General features: G+C 47.9%; 3 protein-coding genes across 6 annotated transcripts; all 3 read right to left on the reverse strand.

Moving 5' to 3' along the window:
- Positions 1-283: 283 nt before the first annotated feature.
- Positions 284-2,595, reverse strand: LOC147041550 (LIM zinc-binding domain-containing Nebulette-like). Of its 3 annotated transcripts, XM_085938941.1 has the most exons (5): positions 2,448-2,595; positions 1,918-2,080; positions 1,340-1,438; positions 901-1,031; positions 284-791 (listed from the first exon to the last, which is right to left on the reverse strand). In XM_085938941.1, exons 2-5 carry the CDS (start codon positions 2,024-2,026, stop codon positions 615-617), a joined length of 516 nt encoding a protein of 171 aa, XP_085795067.1. In that variant the 5' UTR covers positions 2,027-2,080; positions 2,448-2,595; the 3' UTR covers positions 284-614. The 3 variants fall into 3 exon arrangements, with proteins under 3 accessions (XP_085795067.1, XP_085795066.1, XP_085795068.1); XM_085938940.1 differs by lacking the exon at positions 2,448-2,595 and having other exon boundaries at positions 1,918-2,447; XM_085938942.1 differs by lacking the exons at positions 1,340-1,438; positions 2,448-2,595 and having other exon boundaries at positions 1,918-2,439.
- Positions 2,469-14,255, reverse strand: LOC147041551 (uncharacterized). The gene is made up of 50 exons (XM_085938936.1): positions 14,236-14,255; positions 14,041-14,123; positions 13,161-13,456; positions 12,985-13,056; positions 11,983-12,084; positions 11,797-11,907; positions 11,634-11,738; positions 11,459-11,569; positions 11,276-11,386; positions 11,090-11,203; positions 10,910-11,020; positions 10,705-10,806; positions 10,516-10,626; positions 10,018-10,128; positions 9,800-9,910; positions 9,624-9,734; positions 9,453-9,563; positions 9,278-9,388; positions 9,109-9,216; positions 8,933-9,040; positions 8,677-8,787; positions 8,472-8,582; positions 8,300-8,410; positions 8,117-8,227; positions 7,948-8,046; positions 7,769-7,879; positions 7,574-7,681; positions 7,256-7,366; positions 7,071-7,181; positions 6,866-6,976; positions 6,601-6,711; positions 6,416-6,526; positions 6,230-6,340; positions 6,059-6,166; positions 5,881-5,991; positions 5,710-5,820; positions 5,516-5,626; positions 5,345-5,446; positions 4,851-4,955; positions 4,678-4,773; positions 4,305-4,409; positions 4,128-4,232; positions 3,936-4,043; positions 3,765-3,875; positions 3,477-3,704; positions 3,311-3,415; positions 3,131-3,235; positions 2,876-2,980; positions 2,714-2,806; positions 2,469-2,642 (listed from the first exon to the last, which is right to left on the reverse strand). The coding sequence occupies exons 2-50, from the start codon at positions 14,045-14,047 to the stop codon at positions 2,472-2,474; spliced, it is 5,532 nt and encodes a 1,843-aa protein (XP_085795062.1). The 5' UTR covers positions 14,048-14,123; positions 14,236-14,255; the 3' UTR covers positions 2,469-2,471.
- LOC147041552 (LIM zinc-binding domain-containing Nebulette-like) lies at positions 13,872-17,290 on the reverse strand. Of its 2 annotated transcripts, XM_085938943.1 has the most exons (4): positions 17,023-17,290; positions 15,556-15,650; positions 14,710-14,902; positions 13,872-14,375 (listed from the first exon to the last, which is right to left on the reverse strand). In XM_085938943.1, the coding sequence occupies exons 1-4, from the start codon at positions 17,089-17,091 to the stop codon at positions 14,256-14,258; spliced, it is 477 nt and encodes a 158-aa protein (XP_085795069.1). In that variant the 5' UTR covers positions 17,092-17,290; the 3' UTR covers positions 13,872-14,255. The 2 variants fall into 2 exon arrangements, with proteins under 2 accessions (XP_085795069.1, XP_085795070.1); XM_085938944.1 differs by lacking the exon at positions 13,872-14,375 and having other exon boundaries at positions 14,384-14,902; positions 17,023-17,288.
- Positions 17,291-18,764: the final 1,474 nt, after the last annotated feature.

Raw genomic sequence — 18,764 nt, forward strand, 5'->3', positions numbered from 1 at the left:
TCTTCTTCTCTTTTGGTATGAGGCAAGCAAAATAGCATGTAAACGCGCTGCCACCATCTAGCGGAGCTACAGCCCAATGACTGATGAGCGATAAATACGTGCATTTTTTTTTTTTTTACCCAAGCGCACTATTTTACACGATCGCGCAAATGGTACCCGCAGATTTGCACCGTCAAGGATGTTTTTTGACTTCAACAATTTTTTATGTTTAAGATTTTTTTGAAGGGTTGTTCCCCGCCACCCCATTAGATTCTATTCAGAGACTGAAGACATATTTGTGCTGACAAATGCTGTTTTATTTTTTTGATGTAACCATGTGCACGTGTGTTTATGCCATATGAGGCACGGCAATACATAGTGGTGAGAAACAACATGCGATTAAAGTTGAATCTACGATCAAGAGTATGTGGAAACAAACCTCAACTAAAAAAAATGGCCGACATCTATTAAATAATTCACAAAGATTTCTTTCCACAGCAGTTGTGAAATCAAACATACAAAACACAAAAACAGACGTTCAAAAAATGTTAAGTGATCAAGTGATAATGTAGATGAAGAGTGTGGGGGGGACAAGGATAAACACACACTCGCGCAAAACCACACGTATCCCCCTTCTAGTTGCAACATTCCACGTAGTTGGCGGGCAACATTCCGGACTTCCCGGTGCGCTGCACGGTGCCGTACATCCAGCCCTCGTCGATGGGCTGAGCGTTGACAATGACGTCACCGTCCCTAAAGGAGACTTCATCGTGGTCCTGCGCCGCGTAGTCGTACAGCGCGCGGTAAACACGCTGCACATTGAACACACGTTTGTAACATTATTGCATTGCCATTGTGAAAATCTTATCTAAATCTCATGGTGTGCAGTGACACATGGAAGCCTGTGGGGAGCGCACTCACCATGGTGGATGAGTGTGGCGGCGAGGTGACGGATCTGACCGACGACATGCTGGTTTGATGCATGTAGCCATGATACTGAGATTGCGGCTGCATGTGCACCCCCTGGTGGTAGGCTCCAGGAAGCACCGGAGCTGCAACACATGACAGTATTATTTTACTGGTTCTTTTATCACAAACAAATTGTGATAAAAGAACCAATAAAATAATTGACAAGTGAAAACAAAATGAACATCGGACATCTAACACGACAGTACTTATTAATATGTCTGTTATTTTATTTGCAAATGACCCGGCCCGTTTTTTTAATTCGATTTCTAGCCGTTCAGTGTGAAAGGGGTTGAAGTGTCAATTTCAAAGTGTGTCGACCTTTCCGTCCAACCAATCGCGTGATAGCGTGATTAGAGCGTCGCTCACATACACGCACACACTGGATATGTACCCGGCGTGTCGCAGCTACTGCTGCGCTCCCAGAGGTCAGAGGTCAGCGAGCTCTGTGACTGCCGGGACTGAGGCCTGCTCAGCCTGCGCTCTGCCCGTTCTGACAGCAGAGGGCACCATCCGGCGTGTAAACACAAGAAGTAGACAATAGTCAATGATGGACATAAAATGGATGTCATCTCCTGACATGACAAAAACTGCTTGGAGGTGATGATTAGTTTTTTACAGGCAGCACGAGGGAGGTTTGTAAGTTTTCTTCTGTGGTAGGGGAGATGCTGATTGTTTTTAGAAGAAGACCAAAACACAAGTGTGAGGTTTTCTTTTAGTTGTCAGTGGGGGATTGTGGAAGTTTTGGGCCGTGTTCTACCAGACATCCTGCGAAGGCTCTTGGACTGGATGTCATCCTCCAAAGGGTCAAAGTCAAAAATAGAGCCAGGGTCTGTTCTCCACACCTTCAGGTCTTAAGAGATGACGGGAATGACACTGAACCACCACTGAGAGCGATGGCAAAAAATATACCAATATATATCCAAATACATGGGCAAGATATTTGCCCTTTAAAAATGAGCGCTTGCTGACCTACGATGATGCCGCCGGGCCGTCTGTCCGTGTCCATCATCTGATTGGGGGCTGCGTCGGTCATCATGTTATTGGCTCGCTGGTAGCGCTCCATGCCAGGCTCGTCCATGCCTGGCGTGCAACCTCGACCGCGGGCGCGTTCAAAGTCCTCATGGTACTTGGCCTGCATGGTTGAGCACAAAAGAAAATACATCAAGGCCAGCAATGGTCACATCAAAAATATAACATTTAAAAAAAAAATGAAAATTAAATTATTAATATGTTAATACCAAGAAAAGTGATAAAAAAAAATCTGTTCAAATTTGTTCTCACACACACACCAATGGTGCATTTTGTCAGTGAGCAAATTAAAGAAGCACACCGGTTTTAAAATCTTTATTAATCACACACACACAAGCTTGCTTGCTCTCTTTCCCTCACACACACAGACACACAGACACACAGACACACACACACACACACACACACACACACACACACACACACACACACACACACACACACAGACAGACAGACACACCCACACCCACTCATCCTGATGTGGTCCGTGGGCGTCAGTTAGTACGAGTGTCACGCTGCCACACGCGGTGTCCTGTTAGCCGCGACGGACAGGCCGCTACCATGGAAACCGAATCCTGAGACCTCCTGACCCGCCTGTACTCGGGGGTGTCCAGCTCAGTGCAGCTGTGCCCCCGCACCTCCTGCAGCCCACGCTGGTACTTTACCTGTACACACACACACGCACACATATTGTGTCGTAGACATAAAAGGTTTATGCATGTGTGTGCATGCTCACTGAGCTGATGTTCTCCTGGTTGCGCCGGACTCTTTTTATCTCAGGCGTCTCCACGACGGCGGTCCCGCAGCCCACTTCTTCTCTGTACTGCACCTGAAGGCACATTGTTGCTGGTTCTCAAGCTTGTAAAATGTGTGTGTATGCTTATGTGTGTGTGTGTACATCACTGATCTTCTTGGCGTTCTCTCTGGCGAGGACGATCTCTGGCGTCTCAGTAACAGAGGACATGAGACCTCTCATGAGCTTGGAGTCCCAGCAGTAATGCATCTAGGGGGCGACAGAGAGTCACGATTGCCCATCCAAGTTAACGTCATTTCAATATTCTGGAATCGTTTGAGAGCGCTGAGTGGAAATGACACAAGAGTAGCAGCGTGGAATGGAGGACGAAGGTTAGCGAGACACGTCGCGTGATCTCACCGAGCTGATGTGCCGTTGATTGGCTTTCACCCGCTCCATCTCTGGAGTGAGCGACGGCGCACTGTAGCGACCGCGTAATCGCTCCGCTTCGTCTTTGTATTTTCTCTGGAATGATAGACAGATTGATAGACAGACGGAGAGATGGACAAATAGCTAGCTCGTCAGCTAGCTAGCGCTCACCTGACTGTAGACATCTTTGAGGTAAGAGGCGTGCACAAGTTCCGGGGTGTCGGTGATGCTCCCGTACGAGTTCTCCCTGAGGTGCTCCGTCTGTTTGTAGGATGTCTGCGACACGCATACGCAGAGCGTGACGTGCGTTCCCTGAAGACGGGCGACATGGGCTCACCTGACTCTGGATTTCAGATGCTCTCTTGGCCCGTCGGATCTCCAGGACGTCGGCGCTGAGCTGCATCCCTTTGCCCAGCACCTCCGTGTCCAGGTCTCTGCGGTACTCCTTCTGGTTTAGGATCCGATTGGCCTGTCTGACTCGAAGGAGCTCGGGCGTGTCCTCCAGGCCCAGCCCTGATAAGCCCCGCCCCTTCACTTCCTGCTCCAGGTCCTTCCTGTACTCCTTCTACAAGGACACTTTTCTATTAATTGCTAATAAGTGAAATGTGTGTGTGTGTGTGTGTACCTCATTGAGGAGGTTGGTGGCCTGACGAGCCGTCAGATATTCCGGCGTCTGCTCGATCTCCACCAAGGATTTGCCTTTCACGTGCTCTTCGTAGTCGCGCTTGTATTCCCTCTGAAAAACGCACACGGCTACACATCCTGAACTTTTTGTGCGACGGTTTATCGCACTAACCTGGCTTTGCATCTTTTGCGCCTCCTTCTGGACTTTGTATGTTTGCGTTTCGGCAAACTCCACACTTGTGCGACCTTTGTTCTTTTCATATTCCTCGCGGTACTTCACCTGCGAGCAAAAATATGAGTGAGGGGCTTTGAGGGGGCTGTGTGTGTGTGTGTGTGTGTGTGTGTTGGTGTGCGCGCATGGGACCTGACTGTGCAGCACTGCGTTCTCCTTATGGTGGCGCTGGTCAGCCGTGTCTAAAGCGAGGTGGTACTGAGTTTTGTTCTGCTCGTGCTTCTTCTTGTACTCCACCTGATGCCACACACACACGTAGCGTGAACATGTAGTCGTAGCGAAGTCTATTTGTGATCCACGTGTGCTTACGTTACTCTGCAGTTTGCTAGCATGCAGCACATGTTCCAGCTGCAGGAGGTTGGGCAGGTCAGAAGAACCTTCCACTTTCTGGTTTCGGTTGCTTTTATACTTCACCTGCTCAACGGCAACAACAAAAAGAACTTTGATGATATTCTGAAGGTTTTTCCAAGGAGCAGCCCAAAGCCACACAACAGACTATTATGTAAGGTTTGAAACTGGAGCGCTCCCCCTGCTGGCTGGCTGTGTGTGTGCGCGTGGGCGGAGCATAGACCAAACGTGTGCTGCCCTGTTTCTCCAGCTTTTTCATCCAACGTGCTTCCTCCTCCATCCTATTTGCTTGATAAACGTTTCCACGGTTACAAGCCGCGAGTTCACATCTCACCTGGCTGGCGAGTGCCGTGGCAGCTTGTGTGTGTTTGAAGGACACGCAATCCAGCGGGTTGTAGCAGGGTCGCCCGTGCACCTGCTTATACATCACCTGCGTGGTGGTAAATTGGAGAAAATGATCATTTGTGTGTGTGTGTGTGTGTGTGTGTGTGTGTGTATATGTGTTACCTGGCTGGCCAGTTTGGACACTTCCTTGGCATGATGGATATCCGTGCGCGTTAGGAGAGAAGCGTCACTAACAACCAGATGCTTGGCATCGCTCTTATAAGCCACCTGGGGGCGCCAAACGCACACAAATTATGTGCATACATAAAATATACAGATCGCCGTTTGGATTATGTAAAACACACACACACACACACACACACACACACACACACACACACACACACACACACACACACACACACAAACTGTTCGGTGTTAACAGAATATCGTGTATAATTCATCAAACTGTTGTCATAGAGATGAAAATGGAGATGGCTGTGAGTTCACGCACACTGGACACAAACACACAACTGACTCACGCGCACACATATTTACATAAACATTTTCTAGAATTTGCCCAATTGTTGTCATGGAGATGAAAGTCGTTAAAGTGACAGTGGGTGGGTTCGCACGCACACACACACACACACACACGCACATGCACACAGACTGACTTGGCTGGCCAATTTGGCTGCGTTGGTGGCGCTGACGATATCCGCTCTGTCGGGCGCTGTGCTGTAGTGGTGAAGCTCCTCTTTTCCCTTTCTGTAGTTGATCTGAGATCGGCGGCATACGGTCACTAAGTGGTCAACAGCGCGGCGTTTGGCGTACGTGTCGCCGCTTACGTCGCTCTGCTTCTTGTTGACCTCCATAGCGTGCTCCACCTCCGGCAACGTCTTCATGTTGGCGTAATCCGATTTTCCTTTCTCGTGATTGTACTTCTCCTTGTAGAACTTCTACACAGTGAGAAATCCAAACAGCATCGCTGCGATCACGTGTTGCGTTAACGCGTCGTTAGCATTGGCACGCTAGCACTCACGTCGCTCTGCGTCTTGCTGAGCTCTTTGGCGAAGACCGTTTCGATGGTTTGAGGCATTTGAGCGTACAAAGCGCTGGCGGCTTCCTTCTTGCCGTATTCCTTGTACAACTTCTGCAATACGTACACGCGTACTTTTCAAGACGAATTGTAAACCGCGGCTTAGCGCGTTACCTGACTGTGTAGCTGACTCTGCTCTTTGGCGTGTTGAGTGTCTTTGGTTTGAGGCAGCAGCGAGTACAAACTCTTGCCCATCTCCTTCTTACTGGCGTCTTTGTACTTAATCTGACCAAAACGACCCAACAACGTCAACACGACGTGGCGGCCGGGCTGAAGCTGATCGTCAAGTCACCTGGCTGAACATATCCGTCACGTCCTTCACAAAACGAGTGTCCGGAGTCTCGGGCAGCGAGGAGAACAACGACGCAGGCAGATCGGCTTTGTCCTTTTGGTACTTGCTCTGAAAACACAAGCCATGAATGGTTTGAGGAGCAACAACTTTCGGTAACTCTCGATGACTCACCTGACTTTGAATGTCGGTCAAGCGCTTGACGAATTCCGTTTGATTGGTGTCGGCCATCTTGTGGAAGACGCAGCTGCCGCTCTCCTCCCGACCTCTCGCTTTGTATTTATTCTAACATACACATTCTGAACATCAAATTGCGTTCCTTCTTGGTGTGTTCATTGGCTGGCTTTTGTATGTGAGCACCTCACTCTGAAGTTCCATGACTGCTTTGGCAAATTTGGTCTCCTGAGTGTAGGGCAGCTGCGAGTACAGACTGGTGCCTTGTGTCCTCAAAGCGTCCACCTTGTACTGGACCTGGAGAAATCAACATCACATGTTGTCCATCATCTGAACTGCCATGTTAGCGGAAGAGAGAAGAGGTGAGCCACCTGACTCTGCAGCCGCGTGGCCTCTTTGGCATGTACAGTCTCCAGGGTCTCAGGCAGGTGGTGGTAGAGGCTGATGGCCGACGCCTTCCTGCCGGCTTCCTTGTATTTGGTCTGTAGAGAAGATAAGCATTTAGCATGCTGCTGACACATTTTTGAAGGACGTGTACTGGAGAGAATATGCTATAAGACGACACCAAACTCTTCAGCTTACTTCAAAACGGAGTCCGAGCATGATTTTTGGGAAAGAAACAAAACCTTTTCTCACCTGGCTGTGGAGGTGGGCGAGCGCCTTGGCCAGCCGCGTCTCGGCGGTGTCTGGCAGCTGACTGTAAACGCTGCGACCGAGGCTCTTGATGCTCTCCTGCTTATACTTAAACTGCAAAGAGACCGCAAGTTGTGCCCGAAGCTCTTCTTTGGACATAACTTTTCATGATCAATTTCTTCCAAAATGTGTAATCATCTGCGCTCACCTTGCTCAACAGCTCCGCCATCCTGGCGGCGAGCTGCGTCTCGGACGTCTGCGGCAGCTGAGCATACAGGCTGGTCGTCATCACTTCCTTGCCACTCTGCTTGTACTTGATCTGGCAGATTATTAATATTTTATTTATTTATTTAATTTAATTTTTGTGTTCATCGTGTGTTTGTGAGTGCTTACTTGACTCTGCAGCTCTGAAATTTCTTTCACATGAAGCGTCTCGGCCGTTTCGGGCATCTGATGGTACAGAGCGCTGCTAGCTTCTTTTTTCCCCGCCTCCTTGTATTTCACCTGCGCGTGCACACATGAAGAACAGAAAATATTCAGGGCCTAACATTTCCATAAACGGCGCCCCGAGGGTCACGTGACACGCCGTGACATTCTTTGGTGGGACGAGGAATCTTGCGGCGCTGATAAAGCGACCAGAATAGATCAGTGTGGCTGATTTGTCAGGAGGTGCTGCTAGCTAGCGTCTACAAACCGGTTGAGTTTTCGAACCTGGCTGTGAGTTTCCGCCATGTCCTTCACGAAGCGAGTGTTTAGAGTTTCGGGCAGGACGGAGAACAAAGAATTGCACAGATCTTCTTTGTCCTTCTGGTACTTGCTCTGCAAACATAGCGACACGAGAGACGCGTAATATTTGTTATACCGACGGTGGTTTCAGCTTGCATGTGGTGCGTTCAGGGTCCTCACCTGGCTGTGTAACTCCGACATCTGTTTGGCAAAGTGCGTTTCCGATGTCTCGGGAAGGAGCGAGTACAAGTTCTTACTCATCTCTTTCTTCCCGTCTTCTTTGTACTTCACCTGCAGACCAAGAGCTCACTTTTTAGCATGTGTGTGTGCGCGTGTGTGTGTTTGTATGTGTTGATCACCTGACTGTATAAGTGGTTGAGATGTTTGGCCAACTCCGTGTGTGTAGTTTGAGGCATTTGGTGATAGTACGTCTTGCTGGTATCCTGCTTGTAGGCCACCTAAAAAAAAAGACAGCAGAAGAATTTAGTTTTGGACTGGCTGGCTGGTTCTGGCTGACTCAGCGCCGACCTGACTCCTCAGCTGTGACACATCTCGAGCGTGTCGAATCTCCAAAGTGTCGGGCAACTTGGAGTAGAGACAGTCGGGCGCTTGCCTCCGACCCGCCTCCTTGTACTTGTTCTGAAACGCAGCAGATGAAATCAGGGTCCGGGTTGGGAACAGATCCGGTTGTGGTCTTAGAAGATCCAATACCTCACTTTGGATCTCGGATACGCTTTTGGCAAACAGGATGTCGTTAGTTTCTGGGAGCTGCGAGTAGAAGCTGACGCTTTGTGCCATTTTGCCGCTCTCTTTGTATTTGTTCTGAACAAACAAAAAAGTCTGGTCCGCTTTAAAAGTCTTTGATATCAAGATGAGTTGGTACCTCGCTCTGGATCAGCGCCACCTCTCGGGCCAACTGCGTCTGCGGGGTGTCGGGAAGCTGAGAGTAGAGCGACGACGTCATCTGCTTCTTGCCCTCGGCTTTGTATGCTTTCTGGACCGGGACAAAAAATAAAAACGGCACGCTGGTTTGAAGGCAAAAAAAAAAAATGGAGTGGACGGGAAAAAAAAAAAAAAGCAGGACTGACTTCACTCTGCAGTGCGCTGGCTTCTTTGGCGTGTTTGGTCTCCAGCGTTTCGGGCAGTTGGGCGTACAAAGACGTTGCCGCCTGCTGCTTGGCCTCATGCTTGTACTTGGCCTAAAACACACACACAGACACACACACACATCTTATCATACTGGCTTCCTATTGGCTGATATTTTAACCCTCAACTTTTTTAGGACTTGGCACTGAGTTAGCTGAAACTTATCAAGGAACCCGTCGAGGGTGCGTTTGCGCTTACCTGGCTGTGCGTGTCGGCCATGTCTTTAGCGAATTGAACGTCGGGCGTTTGTGGCATCAAAGAGTACAAGGAGACGGACATGTCCTCTTTATCTCGCTTGTAGTTTGCCTGCAACGCTAGCAAACGTCACAAAGCTGAAGGAAGAAGAAAACGCGGATAGGGGGGGGGGGGCTGACCTCGCTTTGGATCTCCGACACGTGTTTAGCTAACTGCGTCTCTGGCGTCTCCGGGAGGAAGCGATAGAGGGCTGAGGACGCATCCTTGTGGCACTCCTTGTATCTCACCTGGACGGAAATTCAGCTTTGACATCAACGTCCAGAGAGGACAGGAGCGGCGTGAGGTCACCTGACTCTGAAGCTCCGTGAGCTCCTTGGCCCGCTGAGTCTGGAGCGTATGAGGTAAGCTGGAGAAGAGCGAGGACGACATCTGCTTCTGAGCCTCCTCCTTGTACTTAACCTGCAGAGGAGATGATTGTATGACAATCGAGAGCTGGGTAGGGAACGCTTGGAACTAATCTGACCTCGCTCTGCAGCTCTGCGACACTTTTAGCGAACTGAGTCTCGGGCGTTTGCGCTAGCTGAGAGTAGAAACTCTGCGAGAGGGTCCTCTTCCCGTCCTCCTTGTACTTGATCTGAAGGACACGATGGGATATGAATCCAAAGCGGTTGAAGGTGCGAAAGTTTTGCTTCACCTCGCTCTGCATGTCCGTCATGTCTCTGTTGAAGGCGGTTTGGGAGGTGTCAGCTAAGGTGGCGTAGAGGCAGGCGGGCATCTCCTTCTTGCCGCTCTCCTTGTACTTGAGCTGGCAAAACCACGAGGCAACTTTGGTCATGAAGGTGGGGCGGGGCGGGGCCGGCGTCAGGTTACCTCGCTTAGCAGCTCTGCGGCGTCTTTAGCGCGCTGCGTCTCCATGGTGACGGGCAGGGCAGAGTACAGAGAGCTGCGAAGCTCCTGCTCACCCGCCGACTTGTACTTACTCTGTAACATTCAAAGTCAATTGAGGAGCTTCGTTTGGAACAAAGTAGTGCTTTGCCACCATCTTGGGACAATTCTTTCAAACAGTAAAAATGTTGCTCTGGCGGTACCTCGCTCTGCAGTTGGGACATTTGCTTGGCCAGGTGAGTCTCGGGAGTTTCTGGGAGCTGATGGTACAAGCTGCTCTGCATCTGCTGCTGAGCGCCTGCTTTGTACTTGACCTGCCACACACCAACACACACACACACACACACACGTGTGTGTACGCGAACACTGACTCACCCACACTTGCAGCTTCATTGTGTGGTTGCCATAGCAACTATGACCCAGTTGAGGAAATTCCCAAGTCAAGGTTCTGACAGGAAAGAGCTGACAGCAAAGCATCTACAATTGCCTTCAAGAACCTTCCCACCAACTATCCTTCCTTCCTTCCTTCCTTCCTTCCTTCCTTCCTTCCTTCCTTCCTTCCTTCCTTCCTTCCTTCCTTCCTTCCTTCCTTCCTTCCTTCCTTCCTTCCTTCCTTCCTTCCTTCCTTCCTTCCTTCCTTCCTTCCTTCCTTCCTTCCTTCCTTCCTTCCTACCTACCTACCTACCTACCTACCTACCTACCTGACTCTGGAGGTCTGCGATCTCTTTGGCGCGTCGCGTGTGGATGGTTTCAGGCATCAGCGAGTACAAATTGACACTCATCTCCTTCCTGCCGTCCTCTTTGTACTTCACCTGAACGACGCAGACAAGAACCTTCATCATGAACTTTCATCCCTCATCGAAACTAAAGTGGCTTTTTTTTTTTTTTACCTCGCTGGCAAGGTGGGATGCGTCCTTGGCGTGGAGCGTCTCCAGCGTCTGCGGCAGAAGCGAGTAGGAGGACGAGTTCTGGCCCACTTGTTTGTAGCGACGCTGGTGGCGAGATGATCTTTGAATGAATTTGGTGAAGGAAGCCTCGCAGATATTTTGAGCCAGGATAGACGGACGAGGAGCACGAGAAGAAAGAAGGTCGTACCTCACTCTGCAAGTCGCCGACGGTCTTTGCAAACTCGGTTTGCATGGTGCGCGGCAGCTTGGAGTACGACGTCTGACTCCGCCTCTTCTTGCCGTCTTCCTGGTACTTGAGCTGACGAAAGGATAAAGACGCCGGGATGATTTTGGAAATGAACTTGGAAGTGAAACTGCGTGACGGCACCTGGCTTTGCAACTCGGTCATCTCCCTGGCAAACTGGATCTCCATGGTGTCGGTCAGCTGAGAGTAGAGAGACGACGGAGCTCCTTTCACCAACACCTTGGGTCGATAATTCACCTGAGAGAAGCGAGACGGTGACGAGGTCACGCACTCGTTTAGGTGACCTTGAAGCGTGTGGAGGTCAATTACATCACTTTGCAGCTGCGACATCTCCAACGCGTGTTGGATTTCGGGCGTATCGGCCAGCCGGGAGTAGAGCGAGACGGAGGCTTTTCTCTTGCCGTCTTCCGTGTACTTTTTCTACGAGACCGGGACGACAGAGGATGTCAAGATCTCGCCGGGTGAAGGCGGACGAAACGAAAAAGCTCGCACGTCACTCTGAAACTCGTGGACGCTTTTGGCCAGATGCATCTCGCTGGTCTCGGGGAGTTGAGAGTACAAAGTACTGCTCAGTTCCTTCTTCACCTCCTCCTTGTATTTGTTCTGAGAGGGACGGAGGGACAATGTCATGTGCATCCGTCCATCCGTCCGTCCGTCCGTCTCTTACCTGGCTGAGTAAGTCGGTGAGTTCTTTGACAAAGTGAGTGTCATTGGTTTCTGGCATGAGAGAATACAGTGAGGAAGACGTCTTCATGTTTTCTTTGTATTTAACCTGAAAAAAATAAACAGAATTTGTAGCCTTGGTACCGGTTCTATTGTGACGTAGCTACCTCGCTCTGCAGCTGGGTTACTTCCTTGGCCCGTTGGATCTGCGGCGTGTCTGGAAGCAGCGAGTAGAGGGACAAGGACGCCTCCTCCTTGCCCTCCTGCTTATATTTGGACTGAACACGACAAGCGAGACGTTTAGCGAGCTCACGGCGGTCCGGTCCTCGCTGGTGTTCGAAACGGGAACACACCTCGGACACCACGGCGCTGATGTTCTTGGCGTGAATGAGCTCGGCGGCAGGGACGAAGAGACTCTGACCCTTCATCTTCTCAAAGTCCTCCTTGTACTTCACCTGGGAAGATGCTAGAAATGTGATCCGTCCATTTTGACACGTGGGAGGAAGTTAAGCGCTAACGTGCTAACCACTTTGCCACCCAAGTTATTCAAGTTATTTCCTCCTTCCAGAGGCTAAGCTTTGCAAAGATTAACGTCGCCGTGGCAACGGTAAAGCTCCGATCGGTAGAGCAAGCATTAGCTCGGAATTTGAGAACTTTGGGTCGGAACATGGAAGCTTTTGAAGTCAGCCGGCGGCTCGGAGCGGCGTTAAATTTAGAAAGCGCTCGCCTCCTGGCGGCGTGATGACTCACGGCCGAGTCCAAGCGGCTCGAGCGAGTCGAGAGGATTTCAGTAAGCGGCCGATGAGTCAGCGGGAACGTGTCGCCCTCCCACGTAGCAGCGAAAAATTGGGTGTGATGCCAATCGTTTTGATGGACTCACGCGGGATCTTTTGAGGGACGGCTGCCAACGGCGACGCTGGATTCAGCTCAGGCCTGCTTTTTAATGCCTTAAGCATATCTCGTCATGTCTGTTAAGAAGATGACGCCAACACTCTGCGATTTTCACGGCTATTAGCAATAATTGAATGATATGAATGGATAAAAATGAATACACAAACTAAAAAAATTCTAATTCAGGAAAAATACATACGATTTTTAATACATTGTAAAAAAAAAAATGGTGGTATCTCTGTAGTCTGTGTAAAATAAGTAATTTCAATAATAAATGATAATAAAAAAGAAAAAAAAAGGAAAAGAAAAAAAAGAACTAACTAAATTGAATAAATAAACAAATAATAAATATAAATATATATAAAACATAAAATACAAAAATAAATATATATATATATATATATATTTATTTTTTTTTAAAGAAAGGGTTTTTATGTGAAGATAAGATTGTGGGAGGAGCTCACCTCACTGGCCAGCAGGCTGCATCTCCTGTTGAACGCCGGGTCAGGAAGAACCGGGCGGCCACCACTTGAGGCCTGGAAACACACAGAGACCAAAATATTCGGAACGCTGGTCTTTCTTCATGTATCGAAAGTGTGAAACGATGGTCTATAGCAAAAGCCTTCGAGTGTCTTCTCACCTGAGGCTCCTCGGATCTGTTTGCTTCTCCTTGTTCGTCATCTTCACTCGCTTCTTTTCGCACCACTTCTTCTCCGTCCTCCTCGTCTTCTCTCTCCGCTTTAGCTTGCGCAGTCTCGTCAGTGTACACGCGTTCAGACGAGCCCGTGTGTTCGTTTGTGTCAATTTGAGACGTGAAAGTGGTCACGGTCTCCTGGAAAGTTTCTTCTTGTCGAATCTCCTTCTTCACGGCTTGCTCTGTCTTGAAAATTACCTCAGGAGCTGACGAGGGTTTCTCTTCCTCCATGGTGGGACCCTCTAGAGAGAAAAGATTTAGAAGATGTCAGAATTTCGTCCGTTCAGTGAGCGCTGTGTCCAGCTTCAGCTCCCGTCGGGTCTCTGAGCTCACGGTCAGTCGGGTTCGGACTCATGCCGGTCCAGACCCGTGACATCATCGAGTACATCTTATCGCTTATGAGGGCCACATTTAGCTCTCCACTTAAATTTATCAGGAGCGTCACCTTCAACTATTTCTTTTTTTTTTTTTTCGAGGTGATCGCGGTCAAATGAATCTCAGTCAACGCACCACTTTTGACATTTCCGACAGGAAAACAAAGCAAGTGTCCGACTGCTTCGTCGGCTGCCGGAACGGCGGGTATGCTGGCGTCCACGTCGAGCGTCAGATGGCAGCTGAGGTAAAAACGCCACGTTGAACCCGTGACCATCTGTCGCCACACGACAGACAACCGGGCGTGTGCCCTCGCGTTAGTTAGTCCAAGTGGCCCAAATTATCCCGTCTTGATTCTTCCGTTCAGGAATGAATGATTTATTCGTGTGATTATTATGTAAGAGCAGAACATCAAGAGTGCTTTTTCATCTGTACGAGCGCAAACAGCGCTTACGTAACATTGGACCAGTCTCTGCCCTCCTCCTCCTCCTCCTCCTCCCACGCTGCTTCCTCCTCCTTCTCTCTTTCCGCCTCTTCCTGGCGAGTTCGGAGTTCACAGTGGAGTGTGTCAGTCCGAATGTGGACAGGAAGCGTTTGCTTTTACATTAGTGTGATTCGAAATGAGAAGACAAAAAAAAAGTTCACTTACAATTTACCAGATGCTCCATCTCAGATGATGTCGTCGTCGCCTCCATCTTGTCCCCATTGGAGAATCAAGGCGTGTGTGTGTGTGTGTGTGTGGGTGTGTGTGCGCTCACTGACAAAATTGCACCACATCCATTCATCCACCTTCACACCACACATAACCGTGACATTTAACAAAATTGCATAACAAGGAATTTCAAAGCTTTTTCTATCATTAAAGTGACAATAAAATACAATTAGAACAGCTGATCTTTATCTATTTTGAATATGATCGTGAACATAGCCACATACCCAATTAGTAAATAAATAACTCTACATAAATAAATAACTACATAAATAAATAAATAAATAAAAACACAAACAAACAAACCGACTCGGACAAATTATGGCAATTAACTGATCCCCAGTTATAGGAGGGTGTGCACACTTGTGCAACCACATGACCTCAGTTATATCTATTTTTTTCTCTGGTACATACGTTACTGATGTGCTCCTGAGTGCGTCTCAGTCGTTGCATCTCGGGCGTGTCGGACACGATGCTGAAGCCTCGACCTTTGCTCTCCTCAAAATCTTTCTTGTACTGCACCTGGCTCTGCAGCTGGCTCTGCTGCCTCAGTCGCAGGTTCTCCGGCGTGTCGGCCACAATTGTGAAGGATGTCTTGGGATAATGTCTGCACCCAAAATGTATCGTTAACAATCGGTGTCCCCGTTCCGAATGTTTAGCGATGTGGCAAAATGTAACGAAGCTGCCAAATACAAAACGACAACGCTCGCAAGGAGCTGCTGTAGGCCACGTCTCACACTCAGATGCTCACACGCATGCAACTGTATTGTGTGATGTCATATTTATTGTTCGAGGTATGACGTCATAGGTTACATGAATTCCCAAGCCAGGCTGTCTGATTCCATGTCCACTTTGATGCTATCTCCAACTTGTGCAAACAATGTGGCAGGATGCTCCTTTGTGTGCTGCTCTAAATAAAGTTCCAACATCACAAATGCTGAGTGGGCGGGGTTTAAGGAAACAGCTGGAGATGAAAAGAGTCAACTGTGTCTGCGGGTGTGTTGACAATTATCCGGAAAAGGCCAAGAAACAAAGTGTGACTGTTTGTGTGTACGCGGGGAGACTAACATGCTAACATGGTTTTGAGGAAACACAGAAAAGTTCTCGTTAGAGAAGCTCACGTGGGGAAATAGCTTAAAGCGTGTAATATGCACACTTGAACAAATGGTAAAAAGTGTCACACGTGTGTGTCACATACACGATTGCTTTGTGTGATGTCGCGTTTAGCGTCACGTGTGACGGGCCGCAGGGCAGACTCACGCGTTGCAGTAGGGCTTCTTGTCGTAACCTTTGTAGTTCTTCATGTTGAGGGTCATCTTGCAAACCTCGCAGTGGAAGCAGCCTTTGTGCCAGTTCTACACACCCACCAATCCACACATACACAAACATACATTGTTTAGAAACACGCATTTACTTCTCCAATTTTTCCCTTCCTGTGTGCGTACCAATCTCCATACACAGAACATTTCTGAGCAGGGCTAGCCAAAATCGGATTCAGGCGCCAATAGAGGTCTAACGCATATTTTGAAAAAATTCACACCATTGCAAGGTTAGGAGCAAAAGTTGCATTTTTTTTTTTTTTACCCAAATAAAGACTCAACTCAGCTTGTTGTCATGACAACAGGCTGAGCAGCAGCTGATGAGTCAAACAAGCAGCTTGTTTATAGTTTGACTGACTCACTATCACTTCCGGTGGTGCTATGTGGTATTACAAGACTACTCAATTTCCTCCCCTACGATTGAGATTCGGACAAGCTAAAGGATCGGTCGGCGCCCCGATCCTGTTGCTGTGTCACCCGACGCCGCACGCAGCAGATGCTTGACGAGGTTTTAATAATTTATCGACATTACGTTGCACGCCATCATTTATGTATGTGACGCTCAATATATATATTTCACGCCTTGGCCACCTGGGGGCAGAGTTGTACATTTATGCAGCTCGGCTTTCAGATAGCGTTGGCAGTATGTTCTTGCTTCACAGAGGATAAAGAATACATGCCTGTGAGTATTGTTATATTGTCTGTCTATATGTGTTGCTTCACGTCTCCACTGACTCATGAGTTACACCTCCATCTTATAAATGGCGTCAGTTAGCCCATCGACAGTGTTTCCTGTTATGTTAGCATTAATCTGTTTGTTTTAAATACACACCATGTAAGTCGCGATTTGTTTTATGTTTAGTTAACAAGCAAATGGAACCCATTCGGTGGAACGGCCTGTGCGTGTGTGCTGCTGCAGCACGTTGTTAAGGATTGTCTAATAATCTTGATCAGCTGATAACTTGTAAGTACATAAGCAGTTAGAAGAGAGCAAAAAGCTTTAAAGCTTCAAAAGAACGTTTTTTTTTTATGATTCGGGAGAAAGTAGACATGAGAGAAAAGGTTTGTATGATACATGTACTGCATAATATTATGATACTTAAATATCCAATTATTTAATCAGTTCGATTTTAAAACAGTTTAATGTACAGAAAATTGCTTATATGGCTTTAACCAATCCATAAATATGTAACATTTATTTCAACATGTTTATAGATACCTAGAGCTTGTAAAACATATTTGAGAACTATGTAGAGAAATTTTGAGAATTTTTTAACTTTTTTGGGGGGGGGACTGATGATGCACTGTGCAAATAAAAACTAACAACGTCCTGTTGCGTTTAATTAGTTACTATCTGTAAATCTATTTATTCGAAGAATAAGCCGAGTGATGGAGGAAAAGTGCCCACCTTGTCCAGGCAGCTGACTTTCTCTGTGGGGTAAACAACCTTCCCGCAGCGGGCACACTGAGGGTTCATCCTCGCGACTGGGTTGGGGGTCCAATGTTGGAGTCCTGAGGCTGATGAAGTCGCCACAGAGGACGCTGGAGCAGAGGCTCCGGAGTGGAAGCTGCTCGGCAAATTTGTGCTGGACCAAGTGAGCAACTCGTGCAGCACAAGAGCAGTCCCGACAGTGAGCGCCTGAGAGTGTGACAAGCTCGCAGCACTTGGCAGCCACCGGAAACGCGAGAACGACTTCCGCGTCTTCCACCTAAGTAAAAAGAAAAAAATAGAGAGGCTTTTTTTTCTCCTCTTCCAATTATTGGTGTCCAAACAACTCACAACGCAGCAGTTCGCAATCAATATTGTAAATAAAAAATATAAAATAAAAAGTTCATACTCACACTGCCCCTTCTGTGCACATACGCGCTAACTGCCTACGGCCATACTAAGCTAGTAGGGGCATTCCATCACCAAATGTTCAGCCAGCTAGCCTGTAGCTAACGTTTGCACATAACGTGAAATTGAAGTCAATTGAACTTGGTCATCAAACACATCCAGGATTGTTTAAATGTTGTTCACAATTATTTCCGATATTTATTAAATAATAGTCACACATGACAATTTTTCATAAAAAATGCATTTTTTCTAGCATTTGGCCTACATTACATCAATATTCATGGGAATATGTATGATTTGCACATGTAAGGCGATACCAGCAGTTCCACACTGTAGAATATGAACCGGTCTCTTTCTATCGGATTGTCAAATGGTTATTGGCGTGAGATGAGAAGACATTGAATGGAGGTAGCGGTCGATCCTGTTTGTCCACACAAAACTGAAAGTGTCAGCATAATGCAGCATAACAAAAAATGACGTGGGCTATACAAGGATGTGTTTTTTTGTGCTCTCTTGCTATTTTTCTGAGGAGCTTTTCCTATTGTTCTGGGACCAAAGGTGAGTATGGGCCTAATGTTGGTCGGAATTATTCCAATTAAATCCAAGAACAATTAGGGTGTGTGCTGCGTTCTGAGTACCAATCTTTCTCTTAGATACACGAAAGACACGTGTTTTTGTGTTACTGCGTGTGACTGACTTGTTTGCTATTTATCAATAAATGTCTTTTTCCTAACGGTGAACATTTTTTTATACTTGACCATTCACCAGAGTTAAACATGACCTGCCTGGCGTCTTCCGAGTGCATTCTTCCCTGTTACTTCAATTCTGATGGGCAAGGGGCTCGGATCATGTGGTATCGTAAGAAGGCGGTAGTGAGTTGCACACGCTACGGGAACACAAGCTTCGTGCCTCCGGGGGTCCATAACTCACCGGTGGCCCGCTACGTGAACAGGACTAGTCTTTTTGCCGATCTTGTCCTGGAGGGAAACGCCACATTGGTTCTCAGAAACGTCACACCGCGAGACCAAGGGAAATACTTCTGCATCACCATGAAGCGACTCGCCGTGGAGGAGTCGGGCATCATCATCCTGGACGTCAAAGGTGCGTTGTGTTTGGGGAGGTCACTCGGGGGTCTCCTCAGAAACTGTCTGCTCAAACCTTTTCATCCTGACGTCCGTGAAATTAAAATGGTTTCATTGTCTCTGTAAATTGCTGTTGTGCTGACACACTGCTTGTTAGGGTTGATAGATTAGTTTGATCAGTGATGAATGATTTCTCCACTTGCAAGTGTTCAAAAGGCATACTGTCTCTCG

This window comes from Syngnathus leptorhynchus, chromosome 19 (genome assembly GCF_054491065.1).
Source record: "Syngnathus leptorhynchus isolate UIUO chromosome 19, UIUO_Slep, whole genome shotgun sequence".
Classification (NCBI taxonomy): Eukaryota; Metazoa; Chordata; class Actinopteri; order Syngnathiformes; family Syngnathidae; genus Syngnathus; species Syngnathus leptorhynchus.

What these genes read in the sequence shown, in the direction of transcription:
- LOC147041550 (XM_085938940.1), bottom strand. Translation starts at nt 2,110, where the DNA reads ATGTATTTTCTTTTGTGCTCAACCATGCAGGCCAAGTACCATGAGGAC. An exon ending in CAGTAGCTGCGACACGCCGG is followed by an intron (nt 1,032 to 1,339) that starts GTACATATCCAG and finishes CATGTGTTGCAG; the next exon opens with CTCCGGTGCTTCCTGGAGCC. An exon ending in CGCCACACTCATCCACCATG is followed by an intron (nt 792 to 900) that starts GTGAGTGCGCTC and finishes TTCAATGTGCAG; the next exon opens with CGTGTTTACCGCGCGCTGTA.
- LOC147041551 (XM_085938936.1), bottom strand. An exon ending in ACAGATCCGAGGAGCCTCAG is followed by an intron (nt 13,057 to 13,160) that starts GTGAGAAGACAC and finishes GTGTGTTTCCAG; the next exon opens with GCCTCAAGTGGTGGCCGCCC. An exon ending in TGGCGCTGATCCAGAGCGAG is followed by an intron (nt 8,411 to 8,471) that starts GTACCAACTCAT and finishes TTGTTTGTTCAG; the next exon opens with AACAAATACAAAGAGAGCGG.
- LOC147041552 (XM_085938943.1), bottom strand. Translation starts at nt 17,091, where the DNA reads ATGAACCCTCAGTGTGCCCGCTGCGGGAAGGTTGTTTACCCCACAGAG. An exon ending in AAGTCAGCTGCCTGGACAAG is followed by an intron (nt 15,651 to 17,022) that starts GTGGGCACTTTT and finishes GTGGGTGTGTAG; the next exon opens with AACTGGCACAAAGGCTGCTT. An exon ending in CTCAGGAGCACATCAGTAAC is followed by an intron (nt 14,376 to 14,709) that starts GTATGTACCAGA and finishes TGTGGTGTGAAG; the next exon opens with GTGGATGAATGGATGTGGTG.